We start from the raw sequence: 26142 nt of genomic DNA, 5'->3' as shown, positions 1-26142 counted from the left end.
CCCCCCCCCCCCCCCCCCCCCCCCCCCCCCCCCCCCCCCCCCCCCCCCCCCCCCCCCCCCCCCCCCCCCCCCCCCCCCCCCCCCCCCCCCCCCCCCCCCCCCCCCCCCCCCAAACTCGAGCTCGTCTTCTCGCAGGCTGCATCTCAAGCACTTTCTATGGATTGATTACAGGAGCCAAGGCAATGAGACATGATCTATCATTGCGAAATTGTGGGTCATGGTAAGCCGGAAAATGGAAAATGGCAACAAGGGTGGAATCATATGCTCAAGTAGAAAACGGCAGAGGAAAACGCGCGAAACAAGTATGTACGAGACGAGAGGAAAGGCGAAAGAATGGCAGGACAAGTTCAGACAAAGGCGAGAAAAGGTGTTTAACGGGACAATCAGAGGGTCGGAGCGAACGACCACACGCGAATCTCGCCGTCGTCGGACCCGCTGACGATTTGCTGGTCGGTCAAGAGTGTCGAAGTACTGTCGAGATCAAGCAATGTGGACGAGTGAGCGACAGGTACGGCTTTCGAGAACTGTCAGATATACGTACACGGCCGATTTGTGCCCGATCAAGGTGTGCAGACACTTGCCAGTGTCCCGGTCCCAAATCTGAAATCAAGCGAATCAGTGTCAGACCGCATTCGAGCGATTTCGAGAGATGTGCTCACCTTGAGGGTGCGGTCGTGACTCGCTGAAACGATCCTCAGCTTGTCGACATCGACGTCCCACACACCTTCGAGGTGCCCGAACCCAGTCTTGATGCATTGAGCCTTCTCCACGTCCCACACCCGGATCGTGTTGTCGAGCGATGCCGACACGACAAACGGTTTCTTGTCGCTGCTGAACTCAAAATCGGGTTGAGAGGTATTCGACGTCAAACTCGAGGTCGGAGGCGCCACCGAGATCGTGCCGACCGGAAGTCGATTCGTCGAACAGGCAGGGCCCGATCCTATCGGCCCGTCCTCGTTGCTCGGAGTCGTCGCGGGAGGTTGCAGCAAGTTGCTCGCAGATCCCGCTCCTTCGTCCGTCTGACTCGTCTCGCTCGTCGGCACGACATATACTCGAAGCGACTGCACCTGTGCGACGTGACCGCTCAGGACACGCACGCACGATCGTGTGTAGAGGTCCCACACGCGCACGGTCGCGTCGTCCGAAGCCGAAAAGAGGTATTTGCCCATGTTGGATTGCTTCGCGAGTTCCGGGTTGCTGGTCGGCGCGCCAACTTCGCCCGTCGAACTCGGAGACGGATCGCAGCCGTCCGACTTCGAGTCCCACAACGCGACCGAGTTGACCCATTCACTATGTCCGCGTAGCGTATACACTTCGCCCGTGCCAAAGTCCCACACGCGAATAGTCGAGTCTCCGCTGCCACTGACGAGCAACTGTTTGTCGTACGTGAGACAGATGACCGCGTCTCGATGACCCCGCAGTGTCCGCATGCACTCGCCCGTCCTCCAGTTCCAGATCTTGAGAGTCGAGTCCATGCTGCCTGTCACGAGTTTCGTTGCGTCGAATTGCAAAGCCCTCACTCCTCGCGTGTGCCCGCGCAAGACGCCGACCTCCTTGCCCGTCTCGAGGTTCCAGATGCGCACACTGCGGTCCCATGAACCCGTCATGAGTACAGGGAACGCTGGATGGGGCAGGTCCTCGGCAACCTGAAGGCAGGTGATCGAGTCGGTGTGACCGCTGAGCACTGTCGCGACGCAGGTTCCGCGTCGCCAGTTGCGCTCGATCGCAAGTCGCTCGCAGTAGACGTGCTTCCACGGCCGAGTCAGCGGAGGCAACATCGACGCGTCGGGACTCGGGACGAGGGATCGGTCGACCGCGCGAGGCGAAGCGACGCGGGGAGAAGGAGCACGGGTCGGCGCAGGGGATTCCGTCTTGGTGCGTTTGCGTCGATGAGCGTCGTCATCAATGGTCATTGCTGGAGGCGCTGCCGACGACGAGGCGGAGATGCACGCTTCGGCATCGGTTTGATGATGTAGCAGTTGATGTTGGTGCTGGGCAGCAGCCGCTGAACTTGCGACGTCCTCCATGACCTTGTCGCGACCAGACCCTGGTCCCCCAAACTCTCCTCCCCTCATGGCGGGCAGCGCATTCATCGCCAATCTCGCTTTCCTCCTCCGCTCGCCTAGCAGCGGCAGACCCCATCCACACTTTTCGCATTTGCGTTCAATGTGTTGTTCGCACATCGTACGCCACAAGAGATCATCATCGGCCATGCCCTTCCAGGCGCGCGAAACCTGGGCTGCTCGGCCGAGAGAAATGGCATCGAGGTAGCCGAAAATCTTGAGCGTCACCTCGCGGGGTAGGAGTTCGACGGGGTCGAGACGCATCTCGAGTGCGAGAGCCTCCTGCAGGAAGGAAAGCTGAGAAGGGCATGCAATCGTGAGAAGCCCTCGCAGGATCAAGAGTCGCCGTTTCGAAGGCGACGACGAGAAGAGGGACCAGATCGTGTTGACCGCTTGCTGCTCATTTGGCGCAAGATTCTCGATCGACTACAAGCACAAAGCTACATCAGCGAGTTCCTGGTCTGTACCGGACTCAGGAGGAACCGCAAAGCTCACCTTTTGCAGCATGAGGTTGGTTGAACCGTTGGCCATTCGTGCGTGCCGAATGCAGACGTTTTTGCAGTCACCGCCCGGGGTGTCTGAAGCGGGAGGCCCTCTTCGCAGCTCGTCTTCGAGTTCCATGCCAGACTCTGCGACAGGTGGGTCCGGCTTCACCGTGACTTGTCTCGTGACCTGTCTCGCGTCGTCCATGGCGGCATCATCTGGTCTCAACGGGCTGCCCGGGGGACCGAGGTTCTGCGAGATTGACTGGGCAATCGATGCGGTCGTCGCGGTCGAGTGAGGGGACAGGAGTGAAGGCGAGACATGCGAAGGAAAGTCTGGCGGTGGTGGCGAGCGAGCAGCGGACGGGAACGGGAACGAGGCGGCGTCGGGAGCGAACCCATTGGTGCTCGGTGGAGACGAGGGCGAGAACGAGAAGGCGATTAGGTCGGACGGCGCGACGAGGGGCAGCGGTGCCGACGACATACTGTCGAGACTGCTGCGGATCAGATATGCACCAGAGCCGTGAACGACGTTATCGCCAAGCAACTGGAAGGAGGACTGACCTCGGGAGATGGGGCGGCTGGAGCTCCAAGAATCGAGTCGGGCAAGAGTGGGCGCGGAAAGAGAATGAGAGAGGCGCTGCGCTGCAGGACGAATCGTCGGCTGACCGCCGGCTTGACCTCGACGGTGTCACTGACTTTTTCTTGCTTGCTTGGTGTGCTGTTTCTCAAGCTGGTGCAACTGTCGAGCAAGCTGAGATTATGCAGACAGGGAGACGGGCTTGATAGAAGAGCTGTCGGAGAACCTTCTGTCGATCCCCCAATATTGACGAATTTCGACAGAACAATCACGCAAGTTGCGTCGGATTCGCCCCTTTCCGTCGCGCTCTCCCGGTTATCGCTATGCGGTGCTCGAGCTTAGTCACTTCGGTGAGAATGGCGACATGTGCACCTCACTTTAGCTTCGTTCGCATGTAAGCCACAGACTGTTTCGACATCGCGACCAAAGCTCGTCGCACGCGTGATCCGCTGACGAGCTTAATATTGACAGCTCGTTTCGGCTAGTCTCTCTTGCTCACACAGGCGTACTTGTCGCGCAATGTCGAGTATGCACAGTGTCCATGACATGTCTAGTTTATGTTCCAGTCCGGTACGAGCTTCGTGAATTGGTCCGAGCACGAGTACCAGTGTTTGCGGTGCGCGGCAAAGTTGTTGCCGTCGTTCGGGTTACACGCGCACCGGTCGCTCGAGTCGGCCGGGCAGTTCGAGAACGGCGCGTGAAAGTAGCCAATGTCGGCAAAGTAATGCAGTTCTTGCGGCTGCAGGAACAACGCCGCAGCGATCGAGTGCACCGGTGCATCACCCCATCGCTCGTATGAGAACCCGCCTGAATGGTCGAGTGCGTCAAAGTACTTCATGTACGCTTCGCTCCGAAGGAAGTTGAGATCGGCAATCTCAAAGTTGGACCTGGCGAACGAGGTAAGGATCTCAGTCAGCACCGTACACGGGCGATTGACGAAATTGGCATGCCGGCACGCACCAGAAATGGCAACGGTTATAGGTCTCGCCGCCATCGCTCGAGATCCAGTTCATCAGATTAGGCTTTGCCAAGTACTGCGGGTTCTGCTTGATGAATTCTGTACACACAGGCAATGACTCCATGAGCTCGCTGATCGAGTAGCGAAGAGATGAATGTCTCGGAGGCTTACCTTTTGTGGTGTCCCAAAGCGTCGGGATAGTCTCTGCGTATTCGTACAGCGACACCTGTAGGCGCTTTCTATCAGCCCCACCGGAGACTTTGAACCGATGGCATACTCGGACTCTAGACTCACCGTCCAGCCATACTTTTTCTTCTTCTCCTGCATATAGAGGAACGGATCGTAGTCGAAATCGCAGTAGAAGCGAACGCTCGGGTCGAGGCGCCAGTAGTAATCGTACTGATCGAGCAGCTCGTGTCTGAAGAAGAAGCCGCTCTCGTATCGACCTGCAAATTCCCAGGAAAGAAGGCGCCGCTCGTCGTCAGCCTCTACGGTTTTCAGCGCAGAAGGAAGAGGCGGAGGTGGACGTACACATCCTGCGGTACGCTTTGCTACCACCGTAGATCACCTTGTTGTCCTCCATCTGTTTCCTCGCTTTCGCGGCCCTGTCCTCGTCGATCCACGACGGTTCTTCCCAGTGCTCTTTTGGCACCAGGCCGTACTTGCATGTTCCCGAAGCGATCCCCGATGTATGCCGCTTGAACTCTTCGCTGAACGGTTCGTCATTCAAAAAGACGTAGTCATCTGGTTTTTGGTCGATAACGGATCAGTCGCAGGAAGAAAAGCCTATACGCACGAGTGTGCACCTACAATTATACCCTTTTCCATTGAAGCGGTCTTCAATCTGTCGAACCGACTCGACGATTCCCCAAACATCAGAGTTGCGTGCGAGACTGACATCAAAGCAGTCTCCGTGTCAGTTGCGGCCCGACGAGTGCGACAGTCGTAAAGTGCTCACGCTACGAATGCTGCATTCGCTTTTGTTCTGTTTCCCTGTTGACCGATAGGAGGAGCAGTATTCATCAGATCTACTCCATCCTGGCGAGGGACTCGAGAGCTCGACAAGCTTACCCCTGCTCCTACGACATCGCTGAGCCGATTCGAGTTCCTTGTCGGCACGTATGCCCCGGTGATTGGATCGAGTTTGTGGTCAACCTTGCCTATCCGACTACCAAACTTGTCGCTGTGTTCCCGGATCGACAGGAGTGCGAGGACAAAGAATGCGAAACCTCCGAAGATCAGGTACTTTGCGGGCGGCAGGTGTACCGGTGCCGAGTTCGCAGGCATGGCGTTGCCTCGATGCCGGCGCGGTCGAGCGTACTAATCAGCCGAGGCGCTGGAAGCCTTGTGTTGATCAAGCTGCACAAGATCGTCGCTCGCAGTTTCGATCCGCAGCAACACGTCAACGGAACCTCTCAGACCGCCATGGCCAGAGTTTCTCGAGATTGAAATAACATGCTTGCGGATTCAGGTGTTCAGTCGTATTCAGCGTCAGAATTTCAGAGAACACCATCGACTTTGGTCCCCGATTAAGTCCGTGAATTAAATATCTAGTCTAACGCTCATGCTGTCTCCGTGCTGTCCCCCATCCTAGTAGCTGTTCATCTAGAGGTTTTTCGACGACCGAGTGCATCACATCAACGTCCAAACAAGCTTATCTTGATCCTGCCTGGAGTTGACCCTGGTCCTTCCGGTTTGACTTTGGGGGGAACATAGCGCGGGTATGCCGCCAGCTTCGGTTGCCGGTCCTCGAACGAAGAGCCCGTGCTCCCATCAGTCCTATCGGATCGATTCGAAGGAGTTCTGGTCCTGTCCCGAGCAGATTGTTCCGTTGTTGATCGTGCAGAGGAAGAAGATTGAGAAGACGTTGACGAGATCGTCGAGAACAAGGACGATGCGAGAGAACCTTTGCGGGTGCCCGTCACGGCGACAGATGGATTCGGAGAGCTCGGCTGATCCATGGACGGGGACCGAGGAGCAGAATGACCCAAGGAGAAAGGAAATGTGGTCGATGGGGCATGAGGGAAGAAGTCGTCGAGCTCGACCATGATCGTACTCGCTGAAGAGAGTTTCGATGAGTGGTGACCTCTTCTGCGGGGAGTGAGATGGGGAGTTGGAGTGGATGATCGAGAATCTGCTGGCGGGGGAAACTCGTAACATGATAATGGGACTTCGGACCGCTGACTGCGCGAGAGGCTCTTTGTCCGTGCAGGGCGAGGTGTTTCGAGCTGTTGAGAGTATGGTGACAATGCATTGTACAGGAGCGAAGACGTCGGAGATGGAGGGGACCAAGCGCGGATGCCATGCTCGAATGGGATTGATGTAAACTCTGGCGAGCTTGGCGAAGGAGGTGTTGTTGGCGTGTCGTGGTCGAGTAGCCAGTCAATATCGAGTTCAGAGATCGCGGTCCTGGTGAACGAAAACCGAGGATTCGGCGTTGGTCTCGCCATTCGTTCTGATCTCTCGATTTATTCGACTGTTGCTGGCAAGATCGCGATGAAAGAGTCAGAATGCGAATACGTGCAGCAACACAGAGAGACGGGACTGACGGCGTACTGTACTGTACGTCAAGCTAGCAATTTGCACTGGTCGCGATTTTGGATCACGCTAATAGGGTTGATGTCGATCTTTTGTCGAGTCGCGAATGAACACTTAAGGGCCCCAAGCAATGCAGCCGGAACGGCAGCGGTCGAAATAAGCGCAACGGGAGCGTCAAAGAGGCGTAGCAATGGTCCGGCTGGTCGACATCGCCGTGATGCGAGACCGAAACATCATCGTATGATGAGAAGACTGTACAGAGCGCGCTAGAAGTCAATCGCGGGCCGTTAGCTTCGAGGACGCGTTGTCCTCGCGGCTTAGCGCGTTTTTTCATTTTCTTCTTTCATTTCGGAAGTGATCGCATGAGTTGAACGTTGAAATGCAGTCAACTTTCAAGTATCGCTGGTACTGTAGACGACGGCCATTCGGGGAGTCCCCCGATCAAAGGCGAGTCAGTTCGGTGTCAGTGACGACTACGCGAGTTGGAGCAGAAGTACGTGCGAGCGGGAACAGCACGAATGTTGCAAGCGCGCACGTAGGCCGGCGACTGAAAGTCGTCGTCACAGCCAAGCTGTGCACCTATGCCGCGCAACAACGCGACGCGAGAAACTCGCGCGGGCGGCCAGACCCGATACACGCGAGGAGGAGGACCTCTGAGCAAACGAACGACAAAAGTGCCGCTGCAGATACGAGAGAAGTGCACTCTCCCCTGCGAAAGCTGTGCAGCAAACGAGCGTGGCTCCGAGGAAGAAGAGCGAAGCGCGAGGCGGGAGCCGGAGACCGCTCCACCTTTTCCCGCGACGACCCGATCTCCTGCTTGCGACGCCTAATTGCTCGGCCCTACAATGGAGTCTGGGTACGATGCCAGCAGCGGTTCGTTCCCGCGGATTCGACCCGCCGCGAAGGACAACCTGCAGGATGACCCGGCATCGGGAAATGCCCACGGGGACCTGGCACCGCCGCGGCAGATCGAAGAGCACGAAGTCGAAATGTACAAAGAGCAAGACGTACGCTCCTCGCCCCCGCTTTGAGCACACCAGGCCACAGACGAGGTCCGCGCGAGCTAACTCGACCCCACCCGCTCCGATGTTCCCGCTCGACAGCGTTATTTGCCGATCGCGAACGTGGGCAGGATCATGAAGCGGTGCCTGCCTGATACGACAAAGGTTTCCAAGGATGCGAAAGAGTGCGTGCAAGAGTGCACAAGCGAGTTCATCAGTTTCATTACGAGCGAGGCGGCCGAACGATGCCAGCTGGAGAAGCGCAAGACGATCAACGGCGAAGACATCCTGTATGCGCTCCACACGCTCGGCTTTGACGAGTACGGCATCGTGATGAAAGTCTACCTGTCGAAATACCGCGAGGTAAGTGCGCGGCCTGCTTCGTTGGCTTTTGTCTACTCTCGTTTGCGCGCGAAATGACGCTACGATCTGTTCTTTCATTCGTCGTCGTGACTAGCAACAAAAATCGACGGGCAAGCGCGCGCAGAAGCGAGCAGCGAAAGAAGCGGCCCTGGCGCAAGCCTTGGCAGAAGCCAGAGGAGCCACAGAAGGCGGTGCCGAAGACGGCGGAGAAGACTATGAGGATGGCGAGGGCGATGAAGCTGAAGGTGAAGAATATCCGGATTCAGGAGAGGAAGACGCAGAATAATCGAATGATCCGCTTGTTGGCGCCCCCGACTTTGTTTGTCAGTTTCGCATTATTTCCTTCAAGTCCGCTGAGACAGACTGACGTATCGCGTTTGTGGCAGGTTGTACATTCTACTGTAACTCCCGCATGCAACCTCAACTGTCAACCCGAGGGCTATCCCCGTCAGAAGGGCGTAGGCGTCTCTCACTAAGACACGGTCGCAGCCAAATGCGTTCCGCTTCAGTTCAACATCTGTGAGGTCGCCATGCCTGCTGTTCAGGCGAAACCTCGCGTCTACACAGATTCCAATGCTTGAGGTCCTGCCCCAAAGTCCCACATACCCGGTATCAGCGGTTCTCTTCCTGCTTTCTCTTCCAGGTTCCATGCTGTCTCGTAGCTGACAAACTCGAGACTCGCAACTCCCGCTTTCGTCGAAGCTGCCAACTCCATTTTCCTCCTCTTGTCCGGCTCTTCCCCGTCGTCCTCTCGGTCTCCGTTCACCCGTTTCCGATCTTGACCTGGCAGAGGAAAGATGTGGGCCGCCTGGTCTTCCCGATACATCTCGATGACGCTGCTAGGCTGAGTCGACTTGTACACGTGCGGGACATTCGTTTCGAGCTCGTAGAACCCGCGAATCGGGTTGAAGCGTTTCGTCATGCGTTTCTTCTTTGGTCGAGGCGCCGGAGCAGCAGGTGGCACTGGCAAGGGAGACGCAGAGGTGTTTGGGGGGTGGGGGTACGGAGAGGTGTGCATGGGGACCCGGAGAGAAGAGTTGTTTGGCGGTTGGTAGGTCTGCGGCGACGTGCCGGAGGCGCCCGTGAACGTATTTGCTGGAGAGGGCGGAAAAGGGGGTCGCGGTTGTGGCTGAGTGTAAGAAAGAGGTGCGAGCGGTAGTCCCTGCGGCGCTGCTGGGAGCGTCTGCGGGACGGGTTCTGGATCTTCGTACTCCTCCTCGACCATTTCCCAGCAATCTTCTTCCCGCTCTTCGACGCCGAGACTGATCGCGACCTGACCGATATGACTCCTCCTGATGCCGATGTAACGCCTGTTCGTTTCGCCAACCTCTTTCGCAAATTCATACATCCAGTCTTCGATCGTCAAGTGGCTTGCAGGCTTCGCCTTCTTCGCTGACGGATCCCAACTCTTGCCGAACGGTTGCAGCCCGTTTCCTCCGAATGTAGCATGAAGCCCTCCACCGATCTGCGACGAAATGAGCTCCGAGCCGGGCATTTTGGTCTTGCCTGGATGGCCGATCAGCACGTTGAGTCCGAGCGAGGTCGCACCGGGAGGTGCGTTTCCTTTCGAGACGGCGAGAGTTCCCGTGTCTTTCTCCGGGTCGTAAGGTTCGATGAATGCAACCTCGCCTGGCTTGTGTCCAGCAGCGAGCGATTCGGCTTCGTCTGTCGTTTGCATGCTGTCCATCAGCGAGCAGTCATATGTATAGCGGCGATGAGTCTTACAGTAGTCATCAACAATATACTTTCCGTCTGTTCCCCATGAGAGAGTCGTGTCAGCCCAGTGCTTGGTAGGACTCGATATCGAACAGAGACGCACCTTGAACGAACGTGGCACCCATTACCTTGAATACGTTTCGCGCGCTGACCATGGTCACAGCGCGACTTTTCAAGTTGCCACTGAGCTTGCCGAGCTCGATGAGCCGATCCTTTTCAGCTTGCGAGCAACTGAGCTTGTGAATTCGAGGGTTGCGTCGGAAAAAGTACAGCGAATCTCGAAACCCGGCGCAGCGCGCTGCGTCGATCGAGAGCATGTAGAGTTTGTCCGTGTTGGTGCGCATGGGCGACGTGAAGGTGTGCACCTTCCACGCTCGACCTTTGTCACGTCTCGATCGCGTCAGCATTCGCTCGAAAGGGATCAAGGAAAGGAGAGGGATTCCATAGCGTACCTCCAAGAAGCTGACCGTTTTCATCGATCTTTGCTTCGCCTTTCGGATCATCGTCGAGGACAATCTCGTCGTCGACAATTTTGTATGTCATGCCTTTCACGTTCTGTCTCGTGCAAGCGTTACAGACGAGTTGGCTGGAGAAGCATCATGCTGAACAAGACAAACGACTGACGATCTTGGTCTCTTTCTTCTTGAGAAAATTGAGTGCTTTGGATCGCTTGGCTGGAGCTGGTACTGAATTACCGTCGTCTTCGGTTGCGAGGGGAGTCGCGGCACCGGAAGAGGTTCCGTCTTCGGACCCTCCTGCGGGCGTGCCGACGTCTCCGGTCAGGACTCCCATCGAGCCTGGATCTGTCGAAGTTCCTCTGCTGTACGAAGACGAGTCGACGAGATGTTGCTGCATCGCGAGGGGGTATCCAACAGCCGGAGGTGCGTAAGATCCCGGTGCAGGCGCAGGGGCAGGCGCAGGTGCAGGGGGCGGAGGACCTGGCGGAGGCGGACGATAGTTCTGTTGTGGGTTCATCGTGATCGCGTCCGGATGCCGAATGCGCAAGGTGCGAAGACGCGCGCTCGCCGCTCGGCGAAATTCATCATGTTGACCTTCGCTTCCCACTTGCCCTTCTGTCCCTCTGGTACTCAAAGAGCTGCTTAGGCTGCTTGTGTTCTCGCTGCCTGATATCACACACGAGCTGTGCCAGGCTGCTTGCCCAAGCCTCCCGTGCATCCATTTTCTATGCTGCAGTCACGCCTACAGTAACGGGCTCAGCGCGTGTCCTCCCTTCAGCTGGGCTGTGATCCCCAGGCTTGCTTTCTGCTCAATCTTGCCCGCTTCCGAGCTCTCAAAGATGAATGCTCGCACTCTAGGGAGGACGAGTCGTACGAGGTTCTCTTATTCCCACGCTTCCGGCGTAGCCCATGAATCTGCGAGCGCAGCGCGAGAAACAAGAAGACGACATGGCGTACCGTGCAGGCTCTCAGCAATGCATGTGAGAGGGTTCACGAAGTCTGCAGGCTCAATTGGCCATTCAGTGGCGGTTCTCTGTGGACCACTTCGATTCATGACCCAAGTTTGCGCGCTGTGCCTGCGTCTGATCCCTACAGCCATGTCGAAGCCCCGTAGCGAAATACCTTGAAAGCCTTGCTTCGTGATCTCGGGGACAAAGCGTGTACACAGGTATGTCTTTCTTTGCCCGTCCAGCGTTTTTTGAGTGTCAATGTCGTAATCTCGTCAGAAGCCAGCATATTCACCCGTTGAACATGCTGTTCATTGTGCCGCAATGGGTCATCAGGGTAAGACCAATTTGAGCAGACCATCTGGCTCCAGCGGTGCGCAAGGTTCGCTGTCGCCAAGAACGGCTGGAGTAGCAACCGACGACTTGACAAAGGCATCCTTTGAGATGAAGCTGTTTCGACAGATTCGCATCTCTGCCATTCGAGGTGCCACACGACAGGAGCTTCTCGCTTAAAGACGGTTATTTTAAACTCGTCGAAAGCAGCGGTACCAGTCGAAGAAAAATCTCATTACTGGTATGGCAAGGTCTATTCCAGATAGATAGCGATATGGGGAAAAGCTAAGATATTCCTCAGAAGCGATTCAGAAAGCAAACAGAGGGGAGGAGAAGCGCAATGGAACGAAAGACGAATGGTAAGGCGATAAGTTATGACAAGTTGAACGAGCGTGGAATCAATGCGATATGACGATTGGGTATATCAAAATAGAGAGGTTCAAGTCCAGGGGATCAAGAGAAAGATGCGGACAGGTCTCGAGTCGACTTCATGCCCCGGAGACCTTGCAAGAGGCCTTTCTTGCCGCTGCGGGAGTTGGTCGGAGATGGGGCGCTCGGGAAGGGAGACGAAGATTTCGAGCTCGGCGCCGAAGTGAGAGTCGAGGTCGAATGGGTCGCTTCAGGCGAGGCGAAGAACGGATTCGAAGAAGGGTTCGGAAACGACGATTTGTACGACGACGCGTTCGAGGTCTTGCGCGATCGAGACGAGTGCGAAGATGCCTGACTGTTCATACGCCGAGGGTTCGGGCGGTTCGGCACCGGGAGCGAAGCGAGTTCGTCGGCAAAGTCTTCCCACGAAATGAGACCTCCATCGCGCGCATCCTCCTCTTCTCGTTCGTCTCGGCGCGACAGTCTAGTTGATTGACTCCACGGCTGGGCATCTTCCTCCTCGTGCTCCATTGGCGATCCCGAGAACGGTGCCGCGGTCGGACGACGGCGACTGCGGTTGGGAGACTGTTTCGAACTTCCGACGGAGGGCGCGAGTGAACCTCGGCGACTCATGCCACAGTCGGACGAGCCGTCAGACAGGACCGTCGGAACTGTCGAGGAAGTCGCAAATGACCAGCGGAAGCTGCTGCCTGTGGTCGGAGCCGAGCTTTGACGAGACATGGTCGACGAAGCATACGAGATACGAGACGAGCCGGGTTGCGATCGCATAGGAAGAGAGCTCGCACTCGAAACCGATGTGGTCGACATGTCGGATTGCCGCGAGAAGGAGGAGAAAGTACGGTTCGACATAGGAACAGAGGTAGGAAAAGCAGACTGAGCCGCCTGCGGTACAGGAGGGGCGCAGGTCGTGTCAAGCGACGGTTTGCGAGATGCGAGAGACGCATTGCTGCGTTGACGAGTGATTGTCGGGAACGGGCCCGAGCGTCGAGCAGGCGACCGCTCGTCGTTTGTCGCCATGCACGATCCGGTCGAGCGGATCGATCGTACCGAGGGAGCGATGCTTAGACGGCGAGAAATCGGAGGAAGCTCGGGAAGGGCATTCGTCGGAGGGGACTGCATCTCGCCCTGCAAGTCGAAAGTGCCATTTGATCGAGGAAGCGGATTGCGAGGCACAGGTCGTGGCCATGACAATGGCGCTGTGAAGGCTTCGGACGTGTAGGCGTCGAGAATCGCCTCAATGTCGAGTTCCGCGAGATCGGTGGTCGTGAATGACAAGCGGCTCGAGAGCCGTTTGAGCTGACGAGACGTCGATGCTTCGGGATCATACGATAGGGAAGTACTCGGACTGTGATGAAAGCGTCCGACACACCGTAAGCGGCAATTCCCGATTGAAGCAAAGTTGAAGAAGAGACAACATACGGATTCGATTGCGGGTTGGACGAACCGTACCTCGCGTGTCTTGCTGCCCTCGCCTTGTCGAGGTTCAGCGGTTCGACGACGTCGGGAAAGCTGTCGTCTCGGACATGGTGTGAAGTCTTGTCGGTCCGCGCTTGTTCGCGCTTGGCCTCGGCGGATTTCCTTCTCTTTTCGCGTTCGAGCTTTGCCAACAGCTCCAAGCACTGCAGCTCAGAATCGACATCTTCTTTCTCCTCCATGATACTGCTCGCTGAGGATGCCGTCCATAGTGAAGTCGACGAGCCGTTGCGAGACGAATCGAGGTACGGCGAGCTGGCAAAGGTCGAGGGAGCGTCGCTCCACGGTGTGAGAGGCGAGTTCATCGACGGCGAGTACTGACTGGAGTCGTGCATCGTTCTGGGTAGCAACTGGGTGCCTCGGGTGAAATGGGGTACCGTTCGCGCGAGTTGGCGTTTTGCGACAGAGGGAGCAGGAAGCGAGCGAGTGAAGCCGCTGGGCGCCGTGGGACGAGACACGCGGTTGCTGTGTGACGGGTTGCGAGTACAGTTGCGAAAGGCTGGAAAGACGTGAAGAGAGCAGTGCACGCGAGGTGCAGCGTCGACCGTTGACTTTGCTGCGAGATCGCGTCTTTTTTATCCGTTTTGACCGGCTGATTGGACAGAGGCGGCACAGAAAGAAGAAGAGTGATTGTCGTGCGTGCTCTTTGCCTTGCTGGTCGAAGCACACGAGGGGTTCAAGCGAGGGAAAGACAGTACTGCCAGGAAAGAACTCGAGTCCCTGAAAGCGCGTGGTTCGACGCGACAAGCCGCGCGCGCGCGCACCTCTCGCTCAATTGATGTTTGCCGTTGCTGCGGCGGCTTCTCAAACGGACATGCTCGCTCTTTTCATCTCGGTACGCCGCAACTTTTGTAAGCCTTCTTCTTCACACATGCCATTGCATTCACTACAGGAAGGTATGTAACCGCTCTGGGCTCGATCTGGTGAAAAGAGACTCAACCGTGCTCACGCGATGATCCGCAGGATTCGTGTCGACGTTTCTCGCTGCTCGAGCTTTGTGCCGACTGACTGGTTCCTGCGCTCTCAGCGGCGTAAGCTGCAGATCCTGACGTCGACCGCACGCGAGAGGACTATCTTACCTGCAAGCTGACAGGATTGAGCGCCCTCCTTCAAGCAGAGCGTGCCGAGTCTTCTCCTCTCTAAGTGCCCTGTCCTACAATCCTATTCGAGCGTCGATCTGATCGCTCTTGCGGTCAAAGTTAAATCCGAACGGGCTCCTTTGATGCGAGGAGAACAGAATTCTGTTTTGTTCTTTTTCCTGGCAAGGACCTTGCCTCCGGCCTTATTCGGCGCTTAATTCGCATTGATCGACACAAACGCTTCTCGCTGCTGACAAGCTCGTGAGCAGCTAGAGAGGGAAAGAGTGTAACCAGGAACAAAGCGTCGCGACGTTGCGCACGGCGTGTCTCGTGGCAATACTGTAGTCGGTCCAAAGACAAACCAGGTTGCAATTGTCGCGATCATAGCGAGAGAACAACGAATAACTCCACACAGAGAGGGTGCGTCGGAATGACCGACGGCGACAGGAGAAAACTAGGGTACGGAGGAGATAGACAGCATAGTTTTGGGTGGGTCAAATCGAGAGACGCTTGAGCTCTCGGCTGATCGCGTCGAGCGAGCGCAGAACAAGCGTGGGTATAGAACAGACTAGAAGTCGGACCCCTCGACTGTGTGCATTGCGAAGACCGCAAATCAGCAATTTTGCCCGATCCAGTCACGGAGAACAGACTAACCGTGGAATTGCTGAGCATACGAAAAGATGGGTTGCATGACGCCCTTGAGGATCGCTTGTGGCACGTTCATCTGTCGAGTGCGAGCATTGTGAGTTGCGAATCAGGGGCAAAACGTTGATGAAAGACCGAGAGAACGCACGGATACGAGCGAATAAGAAATCTTGGCAAGACCGTCTCGTCGAATCAGCTTGAACAGCTGATGCGCGACCGCCGTCGGGTACTGCAATTCAGATCAGAGCGGATTCAGTCGTTGGTCGACGGTGGTATTAACAAGAGAGGCGATGGAAGAGTACGCACCGACATCTCCATGTACCATCGGTACTGGTAGACGCTCAGCCTGATTGCTGCGTTCAAGCTTCTCTGCACATCTCCCTCGTCGGCGTACATTTCGAGCAGCTTGAGCCATGCCTTGGCCGAGAACTTCTGATCCAATGCTCGTTGGAACGCGTCCTTCGACTCTTCCTTGTGGTGAAGTCGTTGCGCGAGCTCGCCGAGGATCTCCCATTCAGTTCCAGTTTTGCGGTATGGCAGATGCTGAGCCTTGAAGTGTGCGACCTCGGCCCGCCAGATGGTGTAGACGCGCAGATCCTGGATGCGACGGACCAGCGCCCGTCAGTAACGCGATGCGCCATAAGAAAAGTAGGAGACGACGCACCTCGTAAAGGACCATGAACAAGTTGTCGAGCCATCGTTCGCACAACCTCTTGTTCTCAAGCCCATTCCCGGACTCGTCCTTCTTCGCGGCGGAAGAAGCGTTCTGTTCTTTCGATTGCACGAGTTCATCGTCATCCTCACCGTCGTTCGCCTTCGCCTGCCCAGGCTTCTCAATCTCTTCGCGTGCTTTCCTGCCTTCTTCGCTCGCTTCGAATTTCTTGAGCTCTTCCCGTTCTCGCTCACCGTCCGACTCGGTCGAGACCTTGATCGTCGGAATTCCAGGAGAACCGTCCTCCTCGTTGTCGCTGCTCGGGACCACGCGTTCTCCGTCCGAGGTTTCACCGTTGACCGCAATAATTGGTACTCCGTTCGTGGGCGCAGCAGGGACCGGCGTCGAATCGTTCTCCTTGCGTCGTACCGACCCAGAATCAGAATCGTCGTCGGTCGCAATTGCGAGCGGTCCGAACCCTTCCGTAACGCTCTCGTCGTCCCCTTCGCCGTCTTTCGGAGGAGCCATAGGACTGTCTCCCGACATGTCCTGTGCCCGGTGCATCCTGTACTCTTCCTCCATGACAAACACTTGGCTTCGACACTTGAGGAGTTCGTCCCATCCAATCTGTCCGACCAGTTTCGCAAGGAGTACGTAGGCTTTCGCAAACGTGCCTCGCAGAGAAGGGGCAGGGAGTCGAAGTAGGGCGACATCGGCATCAGTCGAGGCAGCAGAGTTGTCATCGTCGAGGATACCGGAAGCGGCGATGAAGTCTTTAACCGGAAGATGAGACTTGGTGGGAGTCGGCATGCGGTGAAGATCCCGCTCGTTGTAGGTGAACATTGGACAGGAGTTGAGGGTCAGGAGAGCCTGGTTTGGCGACAAAGAAAGAAGAATCAGTTTCAGCAACGAAGATTTTGCTCATTGAGAACTGCTTACATCGGAGTAGCGGCCAAGTTCGATATTGACTTCGGTGAGTTTGGCCCAAGTGACGAATTCGCTCGGGGCGCAATTGACGGCTTGTTTGGCCAGCTTCAAAGCCCAATCGTTCTTGCCCTTTTTCCGCAGGAAATCACACTGCACGTGGAGGAGCGAGTACGATTGCGGGTGGTTCTGTAGTGCGGATTGAAGGACGCGAACAGCCTTGACCTCCTCGTCTATTGCGCAAGAAGAGCCGGATTTCAGTTCAAAGATCCTGGACGCAAGCGATTTTGCGAAATGGATCATACTCATGCCGAGGTAACTCTGCGCCAAGAGACACGCGACTTCTCCATCTTTGACAACGAGCTTCTCGAACAAGTTGACCGCCGGGCCGTATCTGAACGAGTCGCCAAAGTATTTCATCAAGCCTGAAGTGAGGTGATTCGAAACCACCGTCGCGACCTGAATCTCTGGTTCCGAGCCGAGTTGCCAGCCTTTGAAGAAGGCGTGTTCGGCCGCTGCAATAAATTTGAGCTCGGCGTCCGGCGAAGTGATCGGGTCGAGTTTGCGGAAGCCTGCGAGGCGATAGTTGGCATCGTCTGCGTACAGGATCGCTCGAAGAACCGCAGACAGGTACACCTCCTGCCACATCTGTGGCGTAGCTTCGTGCCTGCCAACGAGCCAGGGAGACGTCAATTCATTGATCTGCCGAAGCAAGCTGAATGAGAGGTTGATCGAGTCATTACCTCTCTCCCCGAACATCAACGACGTAAGCTTCAACTCCACCTGGGATCTTGACCTCGACCCGGACGTCGACTCGTGAGAATGCGTTGAAAGAGCAGAACGCTCCTCCACGAATCTTCCAAGCCGATTTCGCGCCGGCGCTGCTGAAGAACCAGGTAGGGGCTTCTTCAACTGTGTACGTGAGCGAGTTGAGGTAGGCAGCTAGCGAAGCGGAAGAAGATGCGTCGACTCCAGAGACGTAGTGGTACGATCCCATCTAACAAACGGACACGAGCATGAATACATGAATATGGAACGGGAAATCCGGATGGGCGAGAGCGCTCACATCTTTCTGTCCGGCTTTACCGGTCGTTTTGATGACATGACAGAGATCTGGAGGTCCTAGTTCCCGAAACGAGGCTGGTGACGGCCAAGCGGGGACAAGAAAGGTCAGCGAACTGTTTGACCCTTGTTCTCGCAGGTTGGCCTTGCCGATGACAGTCCTCAGACTATCGCTACGCGAGTACTGCACTTGTCTGTCATCCAAACTGACGCCGCAATGGCGGACGAGAGTGACGAGAACCCGACACCTCATCCGTTTCGGCTCGGCGATCCCCACTCATCCTCGTGCCAGATTACTTGCCCGACCTGATATTGAGCTTGTACGTCATGGTAGATAATGTACGAATGGGAGCCGGTCGCCAGCAAGAGCCGCGCGATCGAAAGGGAACCGACAGGTGTTCGATGAACTGACCTAAAGTCTCCGTCCTGCTGACGAGCGATTCGCCGAGCTCGAGCTCGACGAACTCTGGAGTATCCTTGAGGTACTCTCCCATGCCCCGTCAATATCAAGCTAGTAATGGGCGATAGCGGGTGCGTCGGGTAGCGAGTGCGGTGCGTGTTGATCGACGGGTGATGACACTGGCGATCGGCAACAGTCGTACGCGAGGACTGCTCGGTCTGGACAAGTACACGTAGACCTGACGCGAGAGCTGCAGCTGAGGGCGGGCGTGGGAGGATGACGGCGGGACGTGATCTATCTGCCTCCCCGCCTCACAAAGGGGGCCTTTAACTCCGCGGCGATTTGTGCTATATTTCTCGTTTGCACGTCTCTCGAGTTCCCGACACATGTATCTGACACATGCAACTGCTTTCAAAGTCATCATGCATCTCCTAATTCGCGCATCAATCCTTGCAAGTCCTTCTTCGTAGCCATCTCGCTCAGGTCGGACCGTCCCATACTGTTTGCCATCAATGGTTTCTCGAATCAGCAAGCGGACACCATGCATGGCAAGGGGATGCTGCAGCACGTACTGGATCAGAGACACGTTCAGCGAGTCCCACAACGTCTGCGAAGTGATTCCGTTCTGCGGCTCGCTCGAGGGCGTCGGATCGAGTACATCTGTATCGAGGCGCGACAGGTGGGTATCAGCATAGTAGACACTGCACGGCATTAAGCAGACTCGACTCGCGTTCATGCTCGGAATCAGCTTCCTGCACAGATAACGAGGTCAAGAGCTGCTGAATCGCCTCCTCGTAGTGCTGTACGATTGCGCGTATCCGGTGATCAGTCATCAAGCGCTTTTGCAGAGAAGCGCAGACTGAAGGGGACTCACACCTAGGTTCATGTTGGCAACCGCGAGGTTGAACCGAGCTCGAACGTATCCCGGCTGGATGTCGAGAGCGGCATGGTAGTACTGGATCGCGAGTTCCGTCTTGCCAGAGTTTGCGTATGTCGCTCCGAGGCGATTGAACAAGAGAGGGTCCTGCGTAGCCGTGTGCGCAACTCAGCGCGGGCAACATAAAGCAGAAACGGACAGGGACGACTCACGTCAGGTCGAACAGCGAGGGCTGCTTCGAAGCAATCTCCGGCCTTTTCATATTCCTCGCTCGAGTTGAACAAGACTCCCATTGCGACTTGAACGTCAGCGTCGACTCCGCCCATCGACTCGGAACCGCTCTGAGCGAGCCGGATCAGGAGTCCGGTCAGGTATTGATGGCGGTCCGTGGCATTCTCGGGCAAGTTTGGTCCAAACAGATCCCGGTACTGCGAGATCACGCGCGAGTACGTCTGATCGCTTTGGGTAGGCGACTGTGCAATGACATTGATCCATCTGTCGATCTGTTCATATGCCGCTCCTCGTCTCGACTCGTTTGTGTACGAGATCGCGAGCGCAAGGTGAGCGGCGCCACGCGCCACGGTCGGGTCGAGCTCGATCGCGCGTTGGAGTGCTGTGATCGCGAGCTCTTCGCGTTCGTTCTCCTGCTGCTTGAGCCCGAGCGAGAACCATGCAGAAGCGTTCTTGGGATCGATTTGGACATCAGCTTCGTTTTGAAGGAGGGAATCGATTCGAGCCGATGAGAACGCGGCCGCTTCGGAAGCGGCGTAGGGAGCGTGTTGCGAGTGGTGGCGAGTCGAAGTGAGGTATGAATTCTCACGGTGATGCAATAGGTAAGGGTTGTTCTGCGCAAACGAGTAGCCATGTGCGGTCGAACTGGTCGAAGGAACTTGCGTAGAGGCGTCTTTCGGTTTCAGTCCTGCCGCCGTGACTTCAAACTCGTCCCAGCTGTCTTGTAGCATGTCCCACTCTTTCTGCTGCGCCGACATCGACGTCTTCTTCGAGGCCTGACTGCCGAGTGCATGTCCACCAACAATCATGCTCGCGTCGTCAAAGTCTTCCTCCCACGAGGATTGCGCGAGGTGTACGCGGGTATCGAGTTGAGGCGCTTCGTAGTCAGGATCGATCATGGCTCCTCCGTCGCCTTGAAACTGTAGTGGCTTCTCGATTGTCTCCTTGCCTTTGCCTTTCTCGCGTTCCCTTCGCTCCCGTACCTGGTCCTCCTCCTCCCACAACCCATGCATCGTATTGTAGCTTTTCTCGACCTCGCGGCGCAGATTGGCAGAGTTGGCCTCGTTTTGGGCCCACGTGTGTTGAGCTTGTGCGTGATCTTGGACACCGATGCCCGAACGTAGGATCGGGGGACTCTGCAAAGCGTTGACTCGGCCTTCCTCTTCCCTCGATACCGTCGCGGCAAAGTCACTCGCCCATCCATCCGCGCGTGCCTTGCCCTTGGCAGCAGCCGACGCAGAAGAGTACGGTTGGATCTGCTCGACAACTTTGTCTCCCTCGACGGCAACTTCTCCATCTCGCAGCCGACGCATGAGATCCATGAAGCTCGACTGCGCAAATTTGTCGCCAATATCGCGCTGATGTACCTGGTCTTCCTGCGAGGTCGCGTGCGTTTTCGAGCGCTGATCCTCCGAGCTCCGGACCGTCGAGAGTAACGCAGCTGCGGTTCGAGCGAGTGCGTCCCGCGCGGTCGAGTCTTCGATAGGGGTGTGCGCTCGCAATGGCGGAGTGAGAGGTCGGGTCTCGGTAATGGTCGAGCTATAGTCGGAAGTCGTGACATCGTCCGTCTTGTTAGCAGAATTCGAAGCCTCCTGCGCGAGGAACGCCGTGTCCCAATCGACAGCTGAACCCGATAGGATGTTTAGCGCAGAGTGCAAGTGAAGTAGATGGGAACTCGCTAACCCTGATTCTGTTTCGTTGCCGTGTAGGGCTCCTGCGCACGCGGCATAGCCGATTGAGCAGAGTAATTCGGCAGGCCGTATCGCATGGCCGAATTCTGCATCGCCATCATGCTGTTCCCATTGATCCCGAACCCTTGACCGTACAGTCTCGAACTCGAAACAGACGCGTGGTGATCCTGATTCGGCATTACTCCTTGTGGCGCATTGTTCAGCTGCGACGAGAAATCGCGTGCCCATGCCGGTGTCGCAGATCCAGCAGCCGAACTCGAACGGTTGAATGCGTTTGCAAACGCTTCTTGCTCGCGTGCAGGGTCATGCTGGATTGGAGCATGATTCTGAAACGCTTGAGCCCAAGCAGGAACTGCTGCTTGAGGAGCACCGAGATGATTCGCTTGAGCGGGGGTCAGAGCTCGGTTCAAGTTCGAGAGGTCGAACGGCTGAGCTTGCGGCTGGAAGAACTGTGCAGCGGCAGGATCGGAAGGGAGCGATGTCGATGTGGAGGGGCCGGTCGGAGAGTGGCGGAACGACTGACGATTGACGCCTCTCAAACACAGTTCAGCTATACGGACATGGTCGTGCCCACGAGAGTAGCTCAGCCCAGGTGCTCACCTGCTTTGAAGAACTCGCGCGAGAGCCGAAATGATCCTGATGACCAAACCCCCACCTCTCCCTAGTCAGCTGTCTCTCAGTGAAGGGACGATACCGAATGCAGGACTTGCCTGCTGAGCTCCTCGATCATGCGCAAAGGTCTTGGAGAGTTGCGCGAGCGGGTTGACCGGGCCACATTCGGCACCGCCCGCGAGCGCGGAAAACGACATCCTTGCGCGAGTGTGCCTCTGATCTGCCTCACTCAATTGGCTGGGCTTGGCTGCTTGTGAGTTTTGATCGAGAGCGGGAAATGCGTCAGTATTGGTGAGAGGCGAGTGGAGCGCAATATTCGTCCGGCTTCTCTGATTGCCGGGCGGAGGTTGCACTCAAAAACTCTCATCAATACAAATCGCTACACATTGCAAGCATATTTTTCTATCCCTAGTCGAATGGTATAGGCTTGATGGCAGAGTTTCCCTTGAGCCCACCACGTTGCTTCTCCGCCTCGGCAGCCGCGAAAGCCGAAGGGATCGCGATGCCGCAACAGTCTCCAAACTTGGCTTCGCCCCTCACGTGCAAATGTCCATGTTCATCCACATGCACGTCCGCCTCCGAGTGATGCGTTTCAAGCTCGGGCGTTTCCGGATACGGCAGCAGCTGGCCAAAGAGAAAGTGTTGCGCGACGGGCAGTTTCGCGAGCACTTCGGCTTGGTACATTTTGAGCATGCCCGAATTGACCTTGTCCCAGGTCTTGACACCCGAAATGTCGTCGAGCATGGGCGAATGCCAGCGTAACGACGCAGTCTTGATCTAGCTTGGGCAAATGCGTATTCCCCATGAGCGTACACACCCTGCGGAACGGAACCCAGAGCGCAATGGACCTACCGAGTTGATGTAGCGGACATAGGCGAGATACATGTAGTCTTTCGAGAACTCTTCGAGGATGTCGGGATCGTGAATCGCCTTGGGCCGCAAGTACTTGTGCGTTCGGAGTTGCGCCGAGCCAAAGACTATCCGACAATAGCATCAGCTTGGGCGAGTCTCGTGCACTGACCAGCCTAGCACTGAGGCACTCACTGAAGACTGCAAAATGATAGTCGTCGAGTCCTTGTGCACCATGCGATCCGGCCGGTTCAAGCCAGTACTCTGTCTGCAGTAATCTCGCAATCTTCATGTACCTGCTCGTATCTTCTCCGTCAGTTTCTGCCGGTAGCAACCCTGATTCAGACAGTGAAGACTTGCTTCCAAAAGACCTTGGTCACGATGGCTTGACTGTCTCGAGGGCGTATCACTTCGAGCTTCTTGAGGCAGAGTCTATCCGGCCCAGCGCGCGAATTAGTCGATATGGGGACAAACATCGGAGCGCTGAAAGACGTACAGCCAGCACAGGAAATTCAGCTCCATCCCACTGCCATAATCGACACGGGTTCTGTTCCCCCAGCATTCACAGAAGTAGACGCTTAGTTCGGCAATGTGCTTCGGTTCGAGTCCCGGGATCTTTCGATGCAATTCTGTCGCTCTCTGATGCATTGAACACAAATTATTGTCAGCTCTTATATGAGCATGATCGCAGAGACGCGCCAGAAACCATGGGAGAGAAAGCGTACCGACGCGACTTTGTCGTAAAAGTCTCGAAAGGCAGGATTGCCAAACCTCGATTTGCCATTATCTACAGGAGGTGCACTCGGAACGATCCCTTCGACCTCTTCGAGAACGGATAATAGAGCGTTCGTAGCCTGTCGTTGTCATCGGTAGATCAAGAATTCCCTCTTCAGCTGTCTTTGTACGTTGTAACGCCATCGCAAGAGAGGAAATCATACATCTGATTCTTCCACCGGATCGGACAATTTGAGCCCGACGACCGACTCGTTGAGATCCTCGACGAACCGAACGACGTCCGCGTGAGTCGATGACGAAAGCCATGCGTCCAGGTGCGCTTTGCTGACGATTCGCTTTGTTGGCAAGAACACCTTCAAGTTATCGTTAGGTGGTGTGGCCATTGCGTTCTTGAAGGCTGAGCCGCTGGAGAAAGTTGAGTGAATGAGCGGGTGCGCGCAGCAACCGCCCCGGTTTCGGCTGTGTATCGTAATTTCTTTGATTACAGTGATCCCTAGCAGCGTTATAACATTGTACGGCGGAGCATAATATGTTATGATGCGAGAATCCCTAATCGAACCGGAACAAGCTTTGCTAAAGACGAGCTCGAGGGTTGCAATTGCGCCTGGCCTTGCGGTAACGCCAAGCAGCGTGACACTGAGAGCAGAAAGTGGTATCGGAATGTGCGATGATGCACAAGAAACAAGGGGAAGAAAGAAAACGAGAGAGGGGTAACAAACAAGCAGAAATTGGTATCTACCCGATAAAATTCGAGCTGAAACGATCAAAACAAGGCTTTGAGCCACTCGACGAGCCTTTGCCACCAGGTTCCGCTCCAACCAGTGTCTCTCTCCATTGCGCCGATCCTAAGATCACCGTGACCTACCTTGGCAGCAGGTCCGTCTTTTCCTCCTGCGTTGACCCCGGCCTCGGTTTGGGCTTTGGTGCGATCGGCCGAGCTGAGCGAACTTGATCGGAAGCGAGCACCGGTACGAGCTGGAGTCGCAACGAATTCGGGGAAGAGTCGGCAGAGGGAACGAAGCTCTGGGTTCGTAAGGTACGATGGGACCGTGAAGATTCGGACCTGAGGTTCGAGTGCCGAAGGGACAGCTGGAGCAGCTCGAGCGGGGCGAGATGCGGGCAGGTCCGGCGACGAGACTGGAGTTTCGGAGAGGCCAGGCGATGCAGGGCTAGAAGCAGTAAGGAACGGAGTTGAAGCGGTAACGACCGACAGATCAGGGGGTATAAAGTCGGATGAAGCTGCTTCAGCGGATGGAGCCTGATCGCTCGCCTGATCTCGAGGGTCGCAAAAAGGATCGCTCGACGAGCGATTGCGAGCGAGCGTCGGACGGTGAGGAGGCACAGCTGGAGGTTCTCGTTTACTCGGCGGTTCATTCTCGTTCTCTGTAACTGGAACGAGACTCGGGAGAGATGGGCTCGCTTCAGACTCGATGGCGTCGATCAGGTTGATCGATTCGCTACGGATTGAGGATCGAAAGGTGTCCGTATGTACTGGCTCCTTGATTCGCTCAGACATACCGAGAATCTGCAGTCGAAGGAAGAGTTCAGTCACTGAAGCAAATATGAAGGACGAGAGACATCACGTACTCCTTTGAGCGCTTCGACTGCATCTCGAGCCCAGGCTTCTCCTCCTCCCGCTTCCGTAAAAACGGCAACGTCGACTTCCCATTCTACTCTTCTGATTCCAGCTCCACCTCTGCTCGAGTTGATTGACTGCAACCAGAGAGCGGCAAAGAGACCGCGGAAGAAGGGGTGACAGCCAGGGATGGCTTTGACACAGTTCGCGTCCACGAATGCCTTGAATGCTCGTCGTCGGATCTGCCGGGCTTTTGAAGACCTCATCGCAGCAACTCCACCTCCCATTCCGTCTTCGAGCGAAACACCCAGTGCTTGCTTGACGGTCGAGCCGGGCATCATCGATTCGAGTACGGTCTCGACCTGGATGCGACGCTCGACTTCCTTGTCTCGGTGGTACTCGCTTCTGACGTTTGCCATCGCCCGCGAATAGAACGCAACTGAGGAAGGGGGAAGTTTGGCGAGGAGCTCGCCGACCTTGCGAGCTAGCGTGATTTGAATGGCCAGGCGGTTCATGTCAGCGTCAGGTGGTTCTGTGAACGTATTCTACGCCTTTCCGGGAAAAGACAGCTCACCAGATCCTGCGTCATTGTCGTAGTACTGCCTGCGGCACAGCGCTGCAAATCGCACGAGCTCTTCGGCCGTCGGTTCTTGGATTTGCTGAACAGGCCGAGACTGCTGCGAGGTGATACTCTGAGTCTCGAGCCGAGACGACCTTTTCGATCTATCATTCGCGAATCGCTTTGGCTGGCCTCCCGAGGGTTTGGCAGAGTAGGGTCCTCGCGAAGACGAGATTGTCGGAGAAGAAGATGTGCCGCTTGATTGCCGGACCTGCGACATACGGCTCGCAGGTCGCGTTGGGTTCGGTTCCGGCGATTTTGCGCGTCCAGAGTTGGAGTTGTTTCGGTTCGGAGGGGGCCGAGGAGAAGCGGAGCTGGCTGACGAGGGTCCCATGGCACCTCGTTGCGGAAAGTCAGCGGCAATGCCGTCTTGATCCTGCTGTTTCATCTGGGGACTGCGAAACGGATCGTCCATCGTGTGTGGGTCGCCGAGAGAGGATGTGCGTGAAACCGACGGTCGTGACGCGCCAAGTATCCCTCTTCGCAATCAAAGCAGACCGGTCCGTTTGAGCCGATATCCACGATAGCCTTGAGTACTGACTAGTCGGGCGTTGTCGTGAGAGGGCGAGAGATAGGAGGATAGGGAGCGAGCTGCAACGCGTGTGGGCGGTGCAACAGGATCGACGCGCGACAGGCGCGTGCCGTACAGCTTTGTGCGTGCTGTAAGTTGCCGAGAACTGCTACGTGTAGGCGGTCTGCAGGCGAAAAGCGAAGCGTACGATAGGGTGAAAGTGTCGGACCGAAAAACCAGGGTGCGTGCTAACGAAAGAAGGGTTTTACGACGCGCAGCTTGACCCTCTGTTGTTCGCGCCGGATCCTGATAGTATTCAAGGCTGAATTGATTGCAGCGCAATACGATCAAGACTGCAATCAAGCAGGATGGAGTGG

The 26142-nt window shown here is 56.2% G+C and overlaps 10 protein-coding genes across 10 annotated transcripts; 1 reads left to right on the top strand and 9 right to left on the bottom strand.

Annotated features, from left to right (window-relative positions):
* Positions 1-383: 383 nt before the first annotated feature.
* On the bottom strand, positions 384-3029 carry JCM15063_001980 (F-box/WD repeat-containing protein; the record flags this gene model as incomplete). The annotated part of the gene is made up of 4 exons (XM_076679232.1): positions 384-471; positions 542-600; positions 660-2489; positions 2559-3029. The coding sequence occupies 4 exons, from the start codon at positions 3027-3029 to the stop codon at positions 384-386; spliced, it is 2448 nt and encodes an 815-aa protein (XP_076533756.1).
* A 646-nt stretch (positions 3030-3675) lies between these two features.
* On the bottom strand, positions 3676-5370 carry JCM15063_001979 (glycosyltransferase family 15 protein; the record flags this gene model as incomplete). The annotated part of the gene is made up of 8 exons (XM_076679231.1): positions 3676-4012; positions 4086-4182; positions 4255-4309; positions 4378-4529; positions 4615-4827; positions 4894-4976; positions 5042-5076; positions 5155-5370. The coding sequence occupies 8 exons, from the start codon at positions 5368-5370 to the stop codon at positions 3676-3678; spliced, it is 1188 nt and encodes a 395-aa protein (XP_076533755.1).
* A 350-nt stretch (positions 5371-5720) lies between these two features.
* Positions 5721-6533, bottom strand: JCM15063_001978 (uncharacterized protein; the record flags this gene model as incomplete). The annotated part of the gene is made up of 1 exon (XM_076679230.1): positions 5721-6533. One exon carries the CDS (start codon positions 6531-6533, stop codon positions 5721-5723), a length of 813 nt encoding a protein of 270 aa, XP_076533754.1.
* A 933-nt stretch (positions 6534-7466) lies between these two features.
* Positions 7467-8271, top strand: HAP3 (Hap3p; the record flags this gene model as incomplete). Its single annotated transcript, XM_076679229.1, has 3 exons — positions 7467-7628; positions 7725-7985; positions 8080-8271. 3 exons carry the CDS (start codon positions 7467-7469, stop codon positions 8269-8271), a joined length of 615 nt encoding a protein of 204 aa, XP_076533753.1.
* Positions 8272-8544: 273 nt separating this feature from the next.
* Positions 8545-10676, bottom strand: JCM15063_001976 (chromatin structure-remodeling complex subunit RSC7; the record flags this gene model as incomplete). The annotated part of the gene is made up of 5 exons (XM_076679228.1): positions 8545-9650; positions 9711-9737; positions 9805-10080; positions 10154-10256; positions 10326-10676. The coding sequence occupies 5 exons, from the start codon at positions 10674-10676 to the stop codon at positions 8545-8547; spliced, it is 1863 nt and encodes a 620-aa protein (XP_076533752.1).
* A 1216-nt stretch (positions 10677-11892) lies between these two features.
* JCM15063_001975 (uncharacterized protein) lies at positions 11893-13607 on the bottom strand (the record flags this gene model as incomplete). Its single annotated transcript, XM_076679227.1, has 2 exons — positions 11893-13174; positions 13249-13607. The coding sequence occupies 2 exons, from the start codon at positions 13605-13607 to the stop codon at positions 11893-11895; spliced, it is 1641 nt and encodes a 546-aa protein (XP_076533751.1).
* A 1423-nt stretch (positions 13608-15030) lies between these two features.
* On the bottom strand, positions 15031-18158 carry JCM15063_001974 (uncharacterized protein; the record flags this gene model as incomplete). The annotated part of the gene is made up of 9 exons (XM_076679226.1): positions 15031-15105; positions 15175-15255; positions 15333-15623; positions 15691-16548; positions 16618-16835; positions 16908-17269; positions 17346-17599; positions 17669-17742; positions 18077-18158. The coding sequence occupies 9 exons, from the start codon at positions 18156-18158 to the stop codon at positions 15031-15033; spliced, it is 2295 nt and encodes a 764-aa protein (XP_076533750.1).
* A 326-nt stretch (positions 18159-18484) lies between these two features.
* On the bottom strand, positions 18485-21672 carry JCM15063_001973 (tetratricopeptide repeat protein; the record flags this gene model as incomplete). Its single annotated transcript, XM_076679225.1, has 8 exons — positions 18485-18563; positions 18637-18724; positions 18786-18864; positions 18939-19088; positions 19154-20796; positions 20856-21381; positions 21464-21499; positions 21574-21672. 8 exons carry the CDS (start codon positions 21670-21672, stop codon positions 18485-18487), a joined length of 2700 nt encoding a protein of 899 aa, XP_076533749.1.
* Positions 21673-21883: 211 nt separating this feature from the next.
* Positions 21884-23442, bottom strand: RRD2 (peptidylprolyl isomerase RRD2; the record flags this gene model as incomplete). Its single annotated transcript, XM_076679224.1, has 7 exons — positions 21884-22252; positions 22328-22452; positions 22520-22620; positions 22685-22756; positions 22821-22963; positions 23050-23178; positions 23263-23442. The coding sequence occupies 7 exons, from the start codon at positions 23440-23442 to the stop codon at positions 21884-21886; spliced, it is 1119 nt and encodes a 372-aa protein (XP_076533748.1).
* Positions 23443-23822: 380 nt separating this feature from the next.
* Positions 23823-25669, bottom strand: JCM15063_001971 (uncharacterized protein; the record flags this gene model as incomplete). Its single annotated transcript, XM_076679223.1, has 3 exons — positions 23823-24584; positions 24647-25119; positions 25210-25669. 3 exons carry the CDS (start codon positions 25667-25669, stop codon positions 23823-23825), a joined length of 1695 nt encoding a protein of 564 aa, XP_076533747.1.
* Positions 25670-26142: the final 473 nt, after the last annotated feature.

Source organism: Sporobolomyces koalae, assembly GCF_050403365.1.
Source record: "Sporobolomyces koalae JCM15063 DNA, S_koalae_JCM15063T_v1_ctg20, whole genome shotgun sequence".
Classification (NCBI taxonomy): domain Eukaryota; kingdom Fungi; phylum Basidiomycota; class Microbotryomycetes; order Sporidiobolales; family Sporidiobolaceae; genus Sporobolomyces; species Sporobolomyces koalae.
The sequence above is the reverse complement of the archived record's forward strand: the minus strand, read 5'-3'. Positions and strand labels throughout refer to the sequence as shown.